The following is a 20,514-nucleotide window of genomic DNA, read 5'->3' on the forward strand; positions in this document are numbered from 1 at the left end:
ACAGAAGTAGAAAAGCTGAAGCAGCTCCTTGACACCTAGCTGTGCCCTGCTGGTCTCCAATCTCTGACATCCTGGAGAGGAAGCCTCCCTGGCTTAGCCCATCTCCTGGGAAAATGAGGAGATAATCCCTGGACCAGCTGATTCAAAACAGCACAGCATGCAACCCGTAGAAAAAGCACCAAGAACTGATCTTAAATTCAGCTTCTGGAGAGTCAGCCCTGTGGTCCCGCTGCCTCTAAGGACCATGGAGACACCTCCAGGCCCCTCTAAGTAAAAGGTTTGGGAAGGGAGCCACTGGGAATCCAGAGGACATGAGACAGATGTTTCTCAGATGTTTTAGCAGCATGATACATCCCACCCGCCCTGCCTTCTTCTGACTCTCTCTGTCTCTTTTTTGCCGTATCTTCCCTGTCTTCCTTCCTACCTCCTTCCTCTCTCTCTCTCTCTCCTTGCGTTCCTTTCTCTCCTTATTTCAACTTTTGTGAAACCTACTCTTCAATCGCTTTCTCTGAATCTATCTCTATGTGTCTCTCTCAGAGTCAGCTCATCTCTGTTTCCATCACCTCCTTCTCCGCATCTCTGACGTTCTGTCGGCCTCTCTGACTTCATATTTCTGAACTGGTGTCTAGGTGTGTCTACTAATGTATCTGTCCGGATGCCTCTTGTCGTTCGGTCTCTCCTATCCGTGTGTCTTTCTGCGTCTCTTACTGTCTGTCGTGCACGTCTTTGTGTCGCTCTCTCTCCCCGTACCTTTCCATCTCTCTGCCTCCATCCGTGCCTCTATCCCTCCTCTCCGAGCTTGCGTTACTAAAATCGCAGCGAGGAAATGGAGCAGTTCAGAAAGGTGTGACCCTAAAAACCAGCTTAAGCGGGATGCCGGCTTAGAGCGGCGGGAGGGGCACCGCGGGGACAGCCCCGGACACACGCGACTTTCCGGCACTGTCGCCGCTCCCCGGGTCTCCCGCTTGGCGAGCGCCTCGCGACCCAGCCCCACTCCGACCACCCACCTCCCTGGCTCGGAAGGAGCCTCGCCACCCCCCGGGAAGCCGGAAGTAGGGCAGAGGGCGGAAAGTTCTCACCGATGGTGAAGCTGTAGCCATCGATGCTGAAAGTGGCGCTCCGGCATTTTTTGAAGCCCTCTTTCTTGTTGCTGGCGTCTGTCATGGCTCGGCCAGCGGCGTCCCGAGGTCCCCAGCGGAGGGGCGCGCACCCCGGCGCCGGCGCCCCGCTTTCAGCCGCGTCCCCTACCCGGGCGCGCGGCGCGCTGTCCCCGCCGGTCCGCCGCTCGCTGAGAGCGGAGCGCGCCGGCTGCTGGCACCGCGAGCGCGAAGTCGACTAACGCACTAGGCGCACGGCGGAGCCAGCGAGCCTCGCAAATGCCCCATCTCCAGTGCCAGGTTCCAGATACCACGAGAGGAGTGCGAACAAAGGGAGTCGACGCGCACCCGCGCGCGTGGATACAGGCTGGTGGGTGGGTGGGTACCGAAATCCCTGTCTTTGCCACCTTCTCCCTGAAAGCCAGCGCGCTCCAGGCACGTCTGTTTTCTTTCTCAGCTTCGGCTTCCCCTCTCTGGAGGCTGGTGGGGTTTGGGGACTCAAGGGAATGGCTAAGACGTGGCGTCGTGCTCCGTTTGGATGTTTTCTCTGGCAGGCAAGAGAGCTCGCAAAAAACACATCAACAGATGGAAAAGCAAACATCCAAGCCGGTCAGATGCTGCCAAAGTTTGCTCCAAACAAGGAAGTCGGGGAAATCGCCACGCCCACTTCCTCCCAGCGGCTGTCCCCTGAACTAGCCTGGAACCCTGATAAGATTACTTCTCTGCAGTCCCGGGCCAGGAGATAATTATCAAAGTAACCCATATTGGTGGCTAAGCGCTTTCATGCAGAGGTTCTAAAATGCGCAAGTTCTAGTCTCTTCCAAACGAACTGTCAGAACTCTTTCCAATTTGGTTTTGTCAAATTGACTTGGCAAAGTGTGTTGCCAAATAGACATTTCTGGAACTTGTGGAGGTGGTAGAGATTTAACCAACCCTACGGCTAACCCCTCTTGTCACAGAAGAGGAAACTCAGGTGGACAGGGGCTGGACTAAGGTCCTACAGCTAAAAAGTGGCCGTGTCTGGATAGAGGAGCTTCACTTTGTAATACCAAATCAATTACTGATCCTTCCAGTACCTGAAATGACTGAGTCAGGCAAGGTTTATATGAGGGAAATCATTCCCTCCAATCAGCAAGCATTGCTAAGGATTTACAGTTGTAGTGTTCTTTGTCAGGGGCTGGGAAGCTCACATTAATGAGAGCAGAGTTGAATCCCTTGGCGGAGTCCACCCAGTGTAACACATGGAATGACAGTGTTATGCTCAGGTTATTAAAGAACTAGTTAAGTCAACCTCATTTGTTGTGATGGAATTTAACACAATTGCCAAGCACTTGTCAATATTAATGAGTCAATCAGGTATATCCCTAGTTGTTTCTGAGTTTAGGGAACAGCGGTCGTAAGTCTTCAGAATCTAACTAAAATTAGAACTCTTCTCTCAAAAAAAGTCACATACACACACATGTGCAATATTCCACATGCAATTTTAGGGGAACCATAAACCTCTCAAGCCCCATGGAAATCAGATTTATATCTCAGGACCTGAATCTTCCTCAATTTACCATATACTTTGAGAGAAATGAGGGTTTTTTTTAATGTCAAATATAGTTGGAACTTCAATTAAAAATTCTCTATGGTAAGACCTAGAACCACATTGATAATTTGCTGAGATCAATGGCAAGATTGATTGATCCAAAAAAGCAATGGGTATCACAGAACTCATCACACAGAATGGCACATCCTTGCTTGGTAGTAGAGCATGCCTCAAACCCCGAGGCACTCTTTGAGACTGGGACTGGTTACAATGAGGAAGCATGAAGAAAGCTCTAGGGATAGACAGACCTGAGTCTGAAATCTGGCTCCACCACTTAGCAAATATATGACCTTGAGCAAGGTACTAGACCTCCCTAAGTCTTGCTTTCCTGATCTTACAATGAGGATTAAGTGAGAGAAAACAGGTGAAACTTAGGCATACCGTGGACATTTAGTTTTTGCAGTTACCAGGTGACTCCCAAGTTTCATCGTATAGACACTGTAGAAAATTCTTCTTCATAGCAATATTATATTTTTGCTATTGTTATCATTATATAGAGAAAAAAATTTATCTGTAAAATGTTTATATATAATATGTATGACTACATACTATATATATTATATATAGTATGCTACATATACTATATATAATAGTACATATAATAGCATATACTATATATAATGCATTTAATATAGTAATCCCCAAATTTTCTTATCATTCCCATTTCCCTGTATTTCTCCCACCTTCCCAAATATTTAGCAAAATCACATGTCTTCTTCAGTGTCACTGGAAATTCGGTAATGAGGTTCCTGAAAGCCCTGAGTTATAGTCTCCTACAGTAAGTTATCAAGAAAAAAAAAAATCCTAATGGGATGGAAAATTTTTCCTGAGTGAAATTAAAACTTGGTATTTAATCACTCTTAGCAGAAAAGCTTTTTGAAATATAATCTATAAAAATAATAACAATGTGATCATTTATCTGTCCCCTAAGACTGGTAAAAATAACTTGCGTGAACAATTAGAACTGGTTTTAAATTGCTTCTCCCCAGAATTGTTCTCTCTCTCCCTGGTTTTAGAAACTGCACACCTACAGAACCACTGACTGTGCTGCTTCAAGTGCAAAGACTTAAAAGCAACCTTCTCGGCGTGGTGCTCTTACTCCACACCAAGTGAAGTCGAATACTAACATTCCATAAGCCAAGAAAGAATGAGTTCAACACCAAGATCAACAGAAGCATTGCTTTGTTCTTTCAGGAATGCTCCTTTAAGAATGCCTATGAAATAAGAAAACTAAACCAAGAAACCCAAGTAGATGGGCGAATCCTATGCCCTTATTGTTAGAGCAGGGGTCAGCAAACAGACCTGCAGGTCAGATCCAGTCTGTTCACCTGTCTTTGTAGAATCTTCAAGCTAAAAGAGTGGTTGAAAAATTCAAAAATTTCCCATTCAAAAGAAGAACATGTAACACATTAAAACTACATGAAATTCAAAGTTCAGTGTCCACAAATACAGCTGGTAGCTCAGCTGGTAAAGAATCCACCTGCAATGCAGGAGACCTTGGTTCAAAGACCCTGGGCAAGAAGATCCTCTGGAGAAGAGATAGGCTACCCACTCCAGTATTCTTGGGCTCCCCTGGTGGCTTAGCTGGCAAAGAATCCACCTGCAACAAGGCAGACCTGGGTTCAGTTGCTGGGTTGGGAAGATCCCCTGAAGAAGGGAATGGCTACCCATTCCAGTATTCTGGTCTGGAGGATTTCATGGACTTTATAGTCCATGGGATCACAAAGAGTCAGACACAACTGAGCGAGAGGTCATCAAACAGACCTGCAGGTCAGATCCAGTCTGTCACCTGTTTTTGTAGAATCTTCAAGCTAAAAAAGTGATTGAGTGATTGAAAATTTCAAAAATTTCCCATTCAAAAGAAGAACATGTAACACATTAAAACTTCATGAAATACAAATTTCAGTGTCCACAAATAAAGTTTTATTGGAACATAGTTACACTCATCTGTTTACATATTGTGTGTGGCTGCTTTTAAACCAACAGGCAGAGTTGAGTAGTTGTGCCCAAGACTGTATGGACTGCAAATCCAAAAACATTTGCTATATGTCCCTTTAGAGAAAATGTTTGCTGATTCCTAGATTATCATAAATATCTTACACCTGTCTAGGCTTAGATAACTTCTGTTTCTATTATATTTTTTATAAAATAAGTAAATACTATTGTATTTGCTATAAAGTGGCTTATTTATAAGCCACTTGAAAAATAAGTTTGATTTATAAAATAAATCACTGATCTGTTTTTAATTACTGGAATAGATTCTAACAAGGAAGGTACAAAGGAAAGAAACAATATACATAAGAGTTTGACCCAGTTATTAGCAAGATTAATTAGGTTAAAATTAATTTCTCCCAAGATAATGCATTAATCTGGTTTCATCCCAAGAAAGTAGAAGAGGATGAATTCAGTACTTAAATCAGTTCATAACTCATGGATCAGATAATGTCCTTCAAAATATAACAACTATACATGGAAAAATAAAAATCTGGCAGGAAACTCATCTGACTCAGGTGCTAATGTCATGTCCCTTGATACTCCCTGTGTAGGGGCTGGTAACTGTTTCCATGTAAGAGAAAGAGTGTTAACAGCTAACACTCTTAACAGCTAACACTGTTAAACTAGTGTTCATTGGTTTCTAAACATCTAGAAAAAGATGGCAATGGCACCCCACTTCAGTACTCTTGCCTGGAAAACCCTATGGTCGGAGGAGCCTGGTAGGCTGCAGTCCATGGGGTCACTAAGAGTCGGGCACGACTGAGCGACTTCACTTTCGCTTTTCACTTTCCTGAATTGGAGAAGGAAATGGCAGCCCACTCCAGTATTCTTGCCTGGAGAATCCCAGGGACGGAGGAGCCTGGTGGGCTGCTGTCTATGGGGTCGCACAGAGTCTGACACGACTGAAGCGGCTTAGCAGCAGCAGCAGAAAAAGATGAGACTATATGTAGCATGTGTTATCAAAAAGTCAGTTTTCTAAGAAAATAATTTTTTGTCATACGAAAGAGAAGACAATTCCCCAGCACTTCATTTGGAATTCTCTAGTCCCCCAAGAATTATAAAACCAAATTGCCTCAATAAAAGCATTGTTTATAGCCCTCATGGACATCCTCAGCTGTGTGACAACTACTCTAAATTGGTGGGGAGGACCCCGTTGCAGTCACATCATCACAGAAATGCTATAGGCAATGAAGTTTCTGAACTTCAGCCCTTCTCTTCTGGCTGAAATTGATACAACCCAGATAAGACTAAGGAGTATCTTTGCTGGGAGTAGAAATTGTGAGAGGTGAAGAGAAAGTTACAGGAAATTCCAGGCCCAGTTCCAGGCTGAATCTAAAAAGCATCTCCTCGCAAATTCTATGAGATGCTCTAGTATCTTACACTATATTCCCTCTTTGTGAGTGAGCTAGCAGGTGGGAGTTTCTGTTGCTTGCCATCTTGAATCCTAGCTAATCCATCAACCACAGTCCCTTCAAGGAGAGATGTAAAGAGGAAAAAATTAATAAATAAACAGAGAAAGGGTGGAATGACACTAACATTACCAAGTGCCAACTACGTGATAGGCATTGCTGCTAACCAGGAAATGGTCCCTGCCTTTGAGGACTTTATAGGAAAAGAAAGTCCTGAACAGTCTGTGGAACCAGGGCTCGGAACAAAACACCAGTCTCAGAAAATCTACGCTTATGGAAGCAACTCCTCTCCAGCTCTCCTAACACCCTTTTCTGCTTCAGTTTGCTTCCACCTTATTGCTTCCCTAGAGCCTATTCTTGTTTCTCGTATTAATTAGGCCCAGGGAAGGCAATGACTATCTAAATAAACAGAATAAAAAGCAAAGTACCTACACACCTGAGGGTCAGAAAAATTTCCCAGAAAGATGCCTTGAAGGCCTGATGCAGATTGGAAGTGGTGATGGTTTAGTTGTTAAGTCGTGTCCAACTCTTTGCAACCCCATAGACAGTAACCTGCCAGGCTCCTCTGACCATGGGACTTCCCAGGCAAGAATACTGGAGTGGGTTGCCATTTTCTGCTCCAGGGGACCTTCCCAACCCAAGAATTGAACCCCGAGTCTCCTGCATTGCAGGTGGATTCTTTACCAGTGAGACAACAGAGAAGCCCATAATGGAGATTACAGAATTTTATTTGCACGATGAGACAGTTTTTCTTTGTGATAGAGATGACCTCCATCCATTTGTCAACGTTTTTTTCTAAGTTTACATACCATTAGTGCATTTGTGAAAATGAGTTTTCCTACACCTGCCTTCAGTGTCTCAAAAAATCCTTCCATGTTCCAAAAAATACTAGCTGAGCAACTCCCAGACCAATGCCTTCTCCATAATAGCAGAAGCAAATTAGAGTAAATCCATTCCTTTTGGCTCTAAGAATCTAGGGAGAATTTTCTGACAGCCTTTTGAAGTTAGGAGATTTGGAGAACTGGGGACACTCTGCAGTGGAGGAGCAGAGACCAAAATGAGAGCCCTGAATTTGTTTTTTGTAACCCGGATTATCAAACCTGGACTGTTCTTCCCCCTCAGTCTACCTGGTTTGCCTAGAGGCCTTCTCCTCATCCTTGAAGTCTCCACTGATGTCCCAGGTCCTCCAGAAGGATTTCCTGCCTGCCTCTTCTGGAGGGAAGAGGACACTCCACTTTAAGCCTCCCCCGGGCCCCACCCCATGTCTCTATCCTGGAACCACTGCACTGCACTCACGCTGCTTGTGTGCAAGCTGGTCCCCCCAAGAGGATATGAGCTGCCGGTAGCAGGGTAGGTCTTCCATCTCAGCCCAAGCACAGTGCCTAGGCTGAAACATGTGATCAGTTAAGCAGTGAACACGGATGTAACGCACAAGGCTGCACAGCCAGGAGGTGGCATGATGGGCGCAGAAGAGTCATTCTTAGTCATTCCCTCTCTTCCTCCACCCTCCAGCTTCCTCTGTGATGAGCTTTAGAGCCAACTCACGATAAACATGTTAACAATATTTATAACAGAACAAAAAGCTTCTCTGTTTGCTAGCTGTGTGACCTTGAGCAAGTAGCTTAGCCTCTATGAGTCTCAATTTTTATCTTCTGTAAAATGGAGATGTAGTAACTATCTTACAGGGGATACATGAGTTATACTGAGATAATTTCTATTAAAGACTTGCCCTCAACCTGACTCGTAGTAAACTCTCAATATATGGTTGTGTTTCCTTTTTTCAATTTGGCCAAGCCATGTGGCTTGCAGGATCTTAATTCCCCAGCCAGAACTGAATCAACGTCTTTGGCAGTGAAGACATGGAGTCCTAACCACTGGACAACTGGGGAATTCCCATCAATACATATCATGTTATTTTTAACATCATCATCGTCACTAGGACTCTAGGTCCCTTTTGTGTGTTATTCCTGCATAGAGTTCTTGAGATAAGTCATACCCAGAGGCAAAAAGAATAGGCCCAGGGCGTATTCACCATGGGCCCAAGGCTCTGGAGTATCAGTCATCCCTTAAGTAATGAAGCAAGCAATGGTTCCAAGCCTCCATCTCTCAACTGAGCAGCAGATACCCACAGGCTTCCTGAGAGCTGGAATCTGGAGCTTGGACGGGGCCTGGCTCAGCAAGAAACCTCAGGAAATGCTCTGGCACTCTCCCACCCACCACCACCCCCACTCCCCTCCCTGTTCCACAGCACTTTTGTCACTTAGGCATCACTGCATTTAGTGAGCATGTTGTGGCCCTCATCTTCTCAGCCTCCTGGCGTGTTTAACTCTGTGAACCATGGTGGCAATGTTTAGGATGCCTTTTGTTCCCTGGGCATCCAGAGTACAACCTGCTCCTGGTTTTCCCTACAGCTTTCTTGGCCAGTTCCTTCGCTGTTGTCATTAACCAGGGAAGCTCTTATGCAAGAACCTCTTCTCACTCTCTTCCCTCTCCACGGAGCAATCCTCTTCACTTTGATAGCTCTGTTAATGACTCTCAAGTATCTAGTTCCAGCCCAGATCACTTCCCCAAGCAGCAGTGCCGTGTGTGTGTGTGTGTGTGTGTGTGCGCGCGCGCGCATGCCAAGTCACTTCAAGTCCAACTCTTTGTGACCCTATGAACTCTGGCCTGCCAGGCTCCTCTGTCCATGGGATTCTCCAGGCAAGAATACTGGAGCAGGTGGCTGCACTCTCCTCCATGGGATTTTCCCAACCCAGGTCTTACATCTACCTGCATTGGCAGGCAGGATTTTTACCACTAGCAACACCTGGGAAGCCTGCAAACATTCTGCAAGGGTTGTTAAAATAATCAAATAAGCTTATATGATGACGTTTCAAATAATACTTGACATTGAGACATTTCTTGATGTTAGATATTGTCCTAATTTTCATTTAATGTTTTCTGCCAACTTCAAGTAGTAGGAAAAAGCCCTGACTTGGGTGGTTTAAATTATAAGAATATTTATTATTAAGTGCCACATAAATTATTAATTCAGCTATTCAGTGAGGATGTCAGAAAGCCAGGTACTTTGGAACACTGTGTAGGTGCATGTGCTAAGTTGCTTCAGTCAAGTCCAACTCTTTGTGACTCCGTGAGCTGTAGCCCGCCAGGCTCCTCTGTCCAGGGGATTCTCCAGGCAAGGATACTGGAGTGGGTTGTCATGCCCTTCTCCAGGGGAATCTTCCCAACCCAGAGATCAAATCTGCATTTTGTAAGATGCTTTTATAGGAGATGAGCACTCTCAGGAAGGGAGTGGGGAAGTTTGACAGAGAAGAGAAAGTAGCAGTAAAGACAAGCTAGTCCTGTGGGCAACAGCAGCTTTATCCTCCACAGAGCACCAGGAGCCAGGGTGAGGCACGTGCCTCAACTGCCAACCAGGAGAGGGAAAGTTTAGGGTCACTCTCAGAAGGCACCAGTTCCCAGGTGTCTGCAGGAGATTGGTTCCAGGACCCCACCTTCAGATGCTTCAGCATCCTTAGATGCTCAAGGATCACATAAAATGCATAGTGTTTGATTATACATTGACTACATCCTCCGATAGACTTTACCATGCATTTATTTTTTTATTTTATTTTTTTTAGTTTTTTTAACATTTAGGTTTTTTTAACTTTTTATTTTTACTTTATTTTACTTTATAATACTGTATTGGTTTTGCCATACATTGACATGAATCCACCACAGGTGTACATGCGATCCCAAACATGAACCCCCCTCCCACCTCCCTCCCCATAACATCCCTCCGGGTCATCCCCGTGCACTAGCCCCAAGCATGCTGTATCCTGCATCGGACATAGACTGGTGATTCGATTCTTACATGATAGTATACAGGTTTCAATGCCATTCTCCCAAATCATCCCACCCTCTCCCTCTCCCTCTGAGTCCAAAAGTCCGCTATGCACATCTGTGTCTTTTTTGCTGTCATGCATACAGGGTCATCATTGCCATCTTTCTAAATTCCATATATATGTGTTAGTATACTGTATTGGTGTTTTTCTTTCTGGCTTACTTCACTCTGTATAATCGGCTCCAGTTTCATCCATCTCATCAGAACTGATTCAAATGTATTCTTTTTAATGGCTGAGTAATACTCCATTGTGTATATGTACCACAGCTTTCTTATCCATTCATCTGCTGATGGACATCTAGGTTGTTTCCATGTCCTGGCTATTATAAACAGTGCTGCAATGAACATTGGGGTACATGTGTCTCTTTCAATTCTGGTTTCCTCGGTGTGTATGCCTAGCAGTGGGATTGCTGGGTCATATGGCAGTTCTATTTGCAATTTTTTAAGGAATCTCCACACTGTTTTCCATAGTGGCTGTACTAGTTTGCATTCCCACCAACAGTGTAGGAGGGTTCCCTTTTCTGCACAACCTCTCCTTTAACAAGTGGTGCTGGGAAAACTGGTCAACCACTTGTAAAAGAATGAAACTAGATCACTTTCTAACACCGCACACGAAAATAAACTCAAAATGGATTAAAGATCTAAATGTAAGACCAGAAACTCCTAGAGGAGAACATAGGCAAAACACTCTCCGACATAAATCACAGCAGGATCCTCTATGATCCACCTCCCAGAATTCTGGAAATAAAAGCAAAAATAAACAAATGGGATCTAATTAAAATTAAAAGCTTCTGCACAACAAAGGAAAATATAAGCAAGGTGAAAAGACAGCCTTCTGAATGGGAGAAAATAATAGCAAATGAAACAACTGACAAACAACTAATCTCAAAAATATACAAGCAACTTATGCAACTCAATTCCAGAAAAATAAACGACCCAATCAAAAAATGGGCCAAAGAACTAAATAGACATTTCTCCAAAGAAGACATACAGATGGCTCCGATAGACTTTAAATCATCTCTAGGTTACTTATAATACTACTAATAATAGGAATTCTCCAGGCAAGAACAGTGGAGTGGGTAGTCATTCCCTTCTCTAGGTCTTCCTGACCCAGGGATGGAACCCAGGGTCTCCTGCATTATGGGTGATTCTCTACTGTCTAAGCCACCAGGGAAGCCCCATTGCTTATGATAATACAATATGAATGCTATATAATTAGTTGCTTGAGCATGGCAAATTCAAGTTCTGCTTTTTAAGAACTTTCTGGAATTTTGTTTCAAATATTTTTGATATGCTGTTGGCCAAATCCACAGATGCAGAACCCATGGAGACAGAAGTCGGACTGTGTTCTTGACTTGTTGAAAAGACAGCAGAGCAAGATCCAGTGGCCAGATGAAGTTCTCAGGCAAAGAAATGCCAGTGCAGCAGCTGAGAGTGGTGAGAGCGTGGGGCAGAGACAGGGCCTTGACAGAATCGTACCTTGCTCAAATCAGATTTGCTTGTTATAAAGAAGATTCTAACTCCAGCAAGTCCCCCACATATTAACCTTCAAGTTGCAAACTTTCAAAGATGTGAATGTGTGTTCCATGAAAATCAGGAATGAGTGAAATTGCAGCTTGCCCTCTGTCTCCTAGTCTGACAATATTTCACCTCTACCATCTCCCACCTCCTCTCCCTCTCCAGCCAATACTCTTCTTGCCTGTTCACTCAATGCCAGCCCCTGTATGTCATCTGTTGTACTGTACTACTGTTCTGTCAGATTTAAAACCTTTTCTTTGTTTTTGTGTTTTTTATGTATTATTTGTATAAAAAGTATTATAAACCTATTACAGTACAACAATCAATGCAAAGAAATGGAGGAAAAGAACAGAATGGGTAAGACTAGAGATTTCTTCAAGAAAATTAGAGACACCAAGGGAACATTTCATGCAAAGATGGGCTTGATAAAGGACAGAAATGGTATGGACCTAACGGAAGCAGAAGATATTAAGAAGAAGTAGCAAGAATACACAGAACTGTACAAAAAAGATCTTCATGACCCAGATAATCACGATGGTGTGATCACCCACCTAGAGCCAGACATCCTGGAATGTGAAGTCAAGTGGGCCTTAGGAAGCATCACTATGAACAAAGCTAGTGGAGGTGATGGAATTCCAGTGGAGCTGTTTCAAATCCTGAAAGATGATGCTCTGAAAGTGCTGCACTCAATATGCCAGAAAATTTGGAAAACTCAGCAATGGCCACAGGACTGGAAAAGGGCAGTTTTCATTCCAATCCCAAAGAAAGGCAATGCCAAAGAATGCTCAAACTACCGCACAATTGCACTCATCTCACACAGTAGTAAAGTGATGCTCAAAATTCTCCAAGCCAGGCTTCAGCAATATGTGAACCGTGAACTTCCAGATGTTCAAGCTGGTTTTAGAAAAGGCAGAGGAACCAGAGATCAAATTGCCAACATCTGCTGGATCATGGAAAAAGCAAGAGAGTTCCAGAAAAACATCTATTTCTGCTTTATTGACTATGCCAAAACTTTTGACTATGTGGATCCCAATAAACTGGAAAATTCTGAAAGAGATAGGAATATCAGACCACCTGACCTGCCTCTTGAGAAACCTATATGCAGGTCAGGAAGCAACAGTTAGAACTGGACATGGAACAACAGACTGGTTCCAAATAGGAAAAGGAGTATGTCAAGGCTGTATATTGTCACCCTGCTTATTTAACTTATATGCAGAGTACATCATGAGAAACGCTGGGCTGGAAGAAGCACAAGCTGGAATCAAGATTGCCAGGAGAAATATCAAGAACCTCAGATATACAGATGAGAACACCCTTATGGCAGAAAGTGAAGAGGAACTAAAAAGCCTCTTGGTGAAAGTAAAAGAGGAGAGTGAAAAAGTTGGCTTAAAACTAAACATTCAGAAAATGAAGATCATGGCATCTGGTCCCATCATGTCATGTCAAATAGATGGGGAAACAGTGGAAACAGTGTCAGACTTGATTTTTTTGGGCTCTGAAATCACTGCAGATGGTGACTGCAGCCATGAAATTAAAAGACGCTTACTCCTTGGAAAGAAAGTTATGACCAACCTAGATAGCATACTCAAAAGCAGAGACATTACTTTTCCAACAAAGGTCCGTCTAGTCAAGGCTATGGTTTTTCCAGTGGTCATGTATGGATGTGAGAGTTGGACTGTGAAGAAAGCTGAGTGCCGAAGAATTGATGCTTTTGAACTGTGGTGTTGGAGAAGGCTCCTGAGAGTCCCTTGGACTGCAAGGAGATTCAACCAGTCCATCCTAAAGGAGATCAGTCCTGGGTGTTCATTGGAAGGACTGATGCTGAAGCTGAAACTCCAATACTCTGGCCACCTCATGCGAAGAGTTGACTCATTGGAAAAGACCCTGATGCTGGGAGGGATTGAGGGCAGGAGGAGAAGGGGACGACAGGGATGAGATAGCTGGATGGCATCACTGACTTGATGAACATGAGTTTGAGTGAACTCTGGGAGTTGGTGATGGACAGGGAGGCCTGGTGTGCTGCAATTCATGGGGTCGCAAAGAGTTGGCCACAACTGAGTGACTAAACTGAACCGAACTGAAATGAACTATATAGCCAATTGGGTTGGCTGGGTACCTAGGCTAACTTTGTTGAACATACAAACAAACTGGACTTACGAACAAACTGGACTTAAAAACGTGCTCTTGGAACCGAACCCATTCATATCTAGGGGACTTCCTGTCAGAGTGGGCATTTGGATGTTTCATTTTCCATGCACACTTTGACAAGTAGAGTGTACATGTGATGGGCAAGAGGACTGTGATGGCTAATTTTATGTCAGTTTGGCCAGACCATGGTACCCAGCTCAGTGGTCAAACATTCTGGATGTTTCACAGAATGTTTGTGAATATTTGTGGGGGAGGAGGGTGAGATCAATATTTAAGTCAGTCAACTTTGTGGAAAGCTGATTACCTTCTATAATTTAGATGAGCCTTGTCCAATTAGTTGAAGATCTTACTACAGAAAAGACTGACCTCCCCTAGAAAGAAGGAATTCTACCAGCAGACAGTCTTTGTACTCAAACTGCAACTCTTCCCTAGGTGTCCAGTCTGTCACCCTACCTTGCAATTTTTGGACTTGCCAAGCTTCTACAGTCACATGAGCCAACTCCTTAAAATAAACCACTCTCCCTCTGCGGAGATAGAAAGACAGATAAATCCTGTTGGTTGTATTTCTTTGTCTAATACAAAGGCAATAAGAAAGAATTTGGAGAAGATGGGGAATGGATACTAGCGACCATCAAGTAGTTCTCCCAGGAATCCAAGAACCTTCAGGGATCATATTCTACACCTTAAGAAAGGTCTGAATGCCAAAGGCAATTTGAGAAAGGTGGCCTGAGCTCAAGAAGCCCTCGACACAATGAGTCTGTGAGGAGATCTCTTTCTCTCCATGGATCTGACTGTGCTTCTTGGCCCAAGCAACCTCGGGGCACTTGATGACTCCTGAAGACCCCTCTGGGCCACCTCTGTTTCCTCATCCACCTTTAGATTCACACAGTTTTCCCCATGGTGAAACAGTTAAAATAGTCTCGAATTCACATCATGCTTTGTTTCAGAACCCTCTCGATGCTAGGTTTGGAAGGGAACATTAGCCTTGGCCAGCATCCTTCTCCTCTCCAACTTTCTGCTGCCATTGGCTCTTCTCCCTGGGGAGACCTTGAACCTGAATCAGAAACCTTGGGTGACAATACAGGGGCTGTCACATATGTGACCTCAGGCAAGTGGTTTAATTGCCCTCTTACTTTCTTCTCCTATAAAATGGGTATCAACCTGCCTCCCTTGCAAAGCCCTATAAATCCACAAGTTACAAGTGAAAGTGCTTTCAAAAAGACCTTTGAAAGTAGTGTGTGCTAAGTTAGTTCAGTCGTGTCCAACTCTGTAGCCCACGAGGTTCCTCTATCCATGGGATTCTCCAGGCAAGAATACTGGAGTGGGTTTTGAGTTAATGAATGAACAAATGAATAGTGCACAGTGGTCACAGAACTGAGTAAACCTCCAAAAGTACAGTGTTTTCCAAAGAAAAAAAGTCAGATTAGAGCTGGTGATTCCTCTGCCCACAGCAAAGCCTTTCAGTATTCCTCTTTAGACTAAAACTTTGGTCTACTTTAATAAGCTGGCATTGAACTGGGTAAGGTTTCCAGAAATCATAGCAGGTATTTAAGCTCAGTTTAAATCTGACTTCCATTCAACTTGCCCACACCCTCAAAGGCATAATACTTTACTAGCAGTCACTATCATTATGCCTTGTTATCCACAGTGGCTACTATGAACAACTCCCTGCTGTTTCACATGCCAGCGTCATAAACATGAAGCTCCATTGTTCCCCAAGATGGCATGAACATGACTCAGGACAACATGGAAGGGGCCTTTGGGCTCCAGAACTCTGAGATATTCTCCTGATCAGAGCACCAAGGGCATAGGGAATGGAATTCAAAGGCACCATGGCAGTCCCTCAGGCTGACCTTCCATATCTCTGCAGGAAAAAAAAGTCACAGATGTCTTGAGGAATAGTGTGTATGAGCCATGGCTTCTTCTGGCTGCAACTATCTCCAACCTTTATCTAGCATGCCATCTTATTATTCAGTCCCTTCGGGTCATCCAAGCATGCCTCACACTAGTACCCAGTGTTCAGTAAAGGTGAAGCACAGATGCTTCAATCCTGTTCACAGCAGTGAGTCTCAACAACAACAGCATGCTGAAATCACCAGTGTGATCATGAGCTGATCACATAGACATCAGGGCTTGCCAAAATAGATTCTGATTCACTGGTCTTGAATGGGGATGGAAGGCTAAGAATTGATGGTTTTTAAAGCTCCCCAGATATTCCAGAGAGAAGCCAAGGATGAGAACCACTGTCAGTTTGCAGCATTTATCCCAAACACTCCTGGTCTGTTTCCAATTTGTTTCAAATCCATCACAACGTTCCTATCTGGTTCCTGACCCGAGGCCATGTCTTCCTTGCAAACCCTACTATGTGCCATTGGCAATGTATCTGGCTTTCCTGCTTGACTCCTGACTTTCTCTCAAGGGCTTTTCTTAGACATACCCTATCAGCTCTTTTCAGTTCAGACTACCTTGAGAGGACTCTGACATTCTGTGCTTCATGGGGACCAACAGAAAAAAAAAAAAAAAAACCAACTAATTTTTATTAAATGAATATTTATGAGCCAAATCCTGTATTAGTTTGTGTAGCTAACTTCTGTAACAAATATCCAAATGCTCAGTGGCCAGACACCACAATAAAGGTTTATTTCTTGCTCATTACAGAGCCCAAAATGCAGAAGGCAGGGAGAGGCTGAAGAAAGAGGCAGGCCACTGAGGATTACCAGGTGGCAGGTTTAATAAGCAAGAAAACTTTCCTACCAGGCTTGTCTTGGGCAGCCGCAAGATGACTAAGTCTTCACACACACACATGCCAAATCTTAAAAGTTTATATAGAGGACCTAACTGGGTTCAGTCACACTGCCATCCAGGTAGTCTCAATACTACATTCTATCTTAAAGCTGTATCTTTGGAGAACTTCTGAAAATAGGGGAGGCAAGTGGCCAAGGGCAGAGGAGGGGGTGGGGAGCCTCCAATTGCCTGGATCCAGCTCACAGGTCAACCAGCAGTCACATCTCCTCAATGACCTCCCCCAAGAGCCTGAAAGAAACACTTATTCCTTCTTCCACATTCCATTAGCCGGAATTAGTCATATGGCCCCATCAGACTGTAAGAGGGGCTCTGGAAAATGAAATTAGGAAAGAAAAGAAGGTTTGAGGGACTTCCCTGGTGGTCCCGTGGCTAAGAAAGACTTCATGCTCCCAATGCAGGGGGCCCTGGGTTCAAGCCCTGGTCAGGGAATTAGATCCTGCATGCCACAGCTAAAGATTCTGCATGCTACAATGAAGATCAAAGATCTTGCTTGCCTCAACTAAGACCCAGCACAGCCAAATAAATAAATAAATATTGCTTTAAAAAAAAAAAGAGGGTTTGGTGAACGGAGATCCATTTTAAACCCTCCCCTCTTCACTATTTTGACCTAATTTTCAATTTACCAGAAGCAGACATAGTTTACACCTCTGCCAAGGGCTGAGGGAAAAATCTGCCCCCAAATCAGAGTTGTAACCTTTTGGTCTGAAGTCAAAAAAAGCACCTAAGCTCACAGCCATGATACAAATTAAAGTTTTGCCAGAAAGAACCCCTCTTTTTCATGTGGCCTGATACTGGTATTATCACTTACAGAGGTTTTGAGAGTATAAACAATTTTAATAGAATGTTGTTACATGGGTGAGAATGGATACAGGTATATGTGTGGCTGAGTCCCTTCACTGTTCACCTGAAACCATCACAACATTGTTAATTGGCTACATCCCATTACAAAATAAAAAGTTTAAAAAAAAAAATAGCACGTTATAGCTCTGGCATTAGAAAGCAGCCAATAGGATAATTCATGTAGTAGTTGAAAATCGCACTTTTTCCTTTCTGTAACTAGAAAACATAAGTATTTAGAAGTACAATAACATCAGTTATTGGTTATGAGGCGGGGGCGTAACAAAGAAATTTGGTGAATAATCTTCAGTAGGCCAGCAAAACTTGCACATCAAAGGTGCTTGAGGAGGCTCTGAGGAATAGGGGTTATTATACGTACAGAGCAGCCAAGGTTACAAGTTGCACAGCAGTAAGTCCCAGATGGATAGCTGTTGAGGGCAGAGGCGGCAGCACCTGCACCTGCCTGTGGGGAAGGGAGCGTGGTTTCTTGGGGTCTAATGGAGTGGCCTTTGGGATCTAACAGGCACCGTGTGCCAGGCTCCAGACTAAGTATTTTACCCACGCATCTACTTTCAAGCCCTCCAATGACACAGAATGGATTATGGCATTAGATTCAGTTAGAAGATCTTTCCTACTGTGGTTCTGAAATCCCTGGAGAAGGTAGCTCCTCTCAAGGGCAACCCTGGCAACAGAATCATCAAGAGCACCAAGAACCCTGGAACCAAAGAGAACAGACAGACAGCTCCAACGGAGATTTCTGACATCAGACTGGATCCAACTATTTGTTGGAATGAGTTTTAATAGAGAGATTCTCCCCCATCTGTTGTTCACTGCTAGCTAAATTCATCCAGGACTTTGTTCCAGCTTAGTGATTCACTTTCAACAGGACAGCAAATACGTCCCTTATCACCAGCAAACACACACCCACACAGATACACACAGCTAGCCACACACACACACACCACACACACTTTGTGTCCTGGATGTGGCCTCTGCTGATGATGATAATGATAAGGATGCTGATGTTTTGGAGAAAATGTCACAGAAAAACCCAGTTAGTGAGAGTAAAGTTAAACTATATTTAGGGAAAAAGAGCAAACTATCTGAGATACAGTGTGGTCACAACCAGGTAAAAAATGCACCTCAGAAAGACAGAGAGGAAACACACCAAAGTGGTAATAATGTCTATAATGTAATGCTGGAGTTACAGGTTACTTGGTTTTCCAGAAGCAGCAAGTTCAGGCTTATCCTCCTACCCAGGAACCTTGGTGGAATTTAGTTTCTTCTTTAATGTGTCCTCCAAATTTTTTACTCTGCCCATAATTAGAGGGAAAAAAAGAAAAGCATTTTAAAAGTCAGTTATTAAAAGTTCCCTGGAGGTCGAATGGTTAGGACTTGGCACTTTCACTGAGGTGGCCTGGGTTCAGTCCCTGGTCAGGAAGTTAGAATCCTACAAGCTGTGTGGTGCAGCCAAAAAAATTATTAAATAAAAAAATAAAAAGGAATAAAACAAAGTCAGTTGTTAATATAAACATGGGTCTCAAACTTATCCCTGTATTTTTCATGTTTAATCATTTTTATGATTTAAAAAATATATTAAATTATCATGAGCTATATCAATGACTCATCTGTAGACTGTAAGCCTCATGAGAGCTATGCCTGTTTTATTCACTAATGCATTCCAAATACCTAGAGCAATCCTGGTGCTGAGTAGGCAGTTAATAAATACTTGTTGAGTGAGCACTTGAATATTCTGCTTCTGACAGAAGAAATATGGAAATTAACACATCAGGCTTCTAAATCAAGGATGTGCTCGAACCAGCCTCCATGAATCAGGATAAATGGGGCATCTTTAACCACCAATTGGTAAAGAAAACTTCACACTCATAGTCTAAAAATTATTGGGCTCCTCTTCTCAAAGGAGATTCCATTCCTCCAACATAACAGGATCTAGTAGAAAAGTCCTGCTACCGCAGCATCAGTAATGTGACACCTTATTTACTGATACTTTAAAAAACTATTATGCATGTTTGCCATGCAAGGCAAGATGGAACCAAAAGAAATAGACTGCAGACTTGGGCGGTGGCAATTCTAAATTATGATCTTGAATTATGAAAACCTCCATGGGTGGGGAAAGCACAAAGTCTCTACACTGACAAGACTGAAATCTCAGAGTTACAAGCAGATTTTGCCAGATGTTGATTTCACTGCTGCCCAAAAACTCTACCAGAGAATCAGGCAGTCTGTATTATCATGATAAAAGAAAGCAGTTATAGTTGGCAGCAGGTGGGAGTCCTAACGAATTAACGATTTAATACTGAGATGCTTTTGTCAGGTATTTAAGTTACCAAAAGGTATTTTTTTCATCGTGATAAATTCTCTTTCACATTTGGCAACTGAATTTTTAACACAATGCCTCTCATGACAACAAAGGGCATTTGAGAGAAGGGAAGCTATTGGGTTTCCACTTTCCAAATGAGTTGCCTCTTGACCTATTTACTCTCCCTGTGATTTTGAAGATATCCCTCCAAACCACAAAGCATTGTTATTGACATGCACCGTGCATTCAGCGAATGGTTATGGGATTGACTCAAAAATGTGTGACAACTGAAGCAAATTACAGAGAAAATTGAACTGCTGAAGAATGCTGGAAATCAGGACCACATTTTGGAAATAATAAGAACTGGAAAAGGGTAAAAACAAGGTGTTAATTCAGTAATTAAATTGAAAGAAGAGTCAATAGATCCTCATTTTCAACTCCTATTCCTCAAGGTCCAACCACTGGGACAGACTTTTCCACCTACAGAAAGAATCTCGGCCCTCACAACTGTGCCCGTTTCACACATTAAGAAACTGAGGCCAGCTGCAGCAAGGTGGACATGTCTAAATGGGGACCAATCTGAATTCTGCCCAAGTCTCCATCAGCCTCACTAGGTTGCCTGTCTTCATTATCTCACAGGGTGGAAATTTCCAGACACTCCCACCCTTTGGCCTTTCTACTTACTCTTACTTTTTCAACCTCTCCCTTTTTCAATCAAATTCAAAGAAATAAATAAGCAGAGAGGAGACGAGTGCTAGTTAGAGACCACAGGCAGGCTTCCTTTCCATCTCCCACAGATGAATAGAATACAGAACTGTGCCCTTGAACTGACCTGAGGTTTCTGTCCCTGCAGGAGGAGCCTCAGCCGCCTCCCCAGCCTGTCCCCAAGCACATCCCCCAAGTGTCTTATG

General features: G+C 43.5%; 1 protein-coding gene across 1 annotated transcript in view; it reads right to left on the reverse strand.

Annotated features, from left to right (window-relative positions):
* Nucleotides 1-20,514, reverse strand: part of LOC108635899 — a 139,252-nt gene that overhangs the window by 114,822 nt on the left and 3,916 nt on the right. Inside the window, exon 3 of the mRNA XM_018047501.1 lies at nt 1,080-1,311. Coding sequence (XP_017902990.1) covers nt 1,080-1,311 — 232 coding nt within the window. The remainder of the gene's footprint in view (nt 1-1,079; nt 1,312-20,514) is intronic.

The sequence above is a fragment of the Capra hircus genome, chromosome 4 (genome assembly GCF_001704415.2).
Source record: "Capra hircus breed San Clemente chromosome 4, ASM170441v1, whole genome shotgun sequence".
In the NCBI taxonomy this organism is placed as follows: Eukaryota; Metazoa; Chordata; class Mammalia; order Artiodactyla; family Bovidae; genus Capra; species Capra hircus.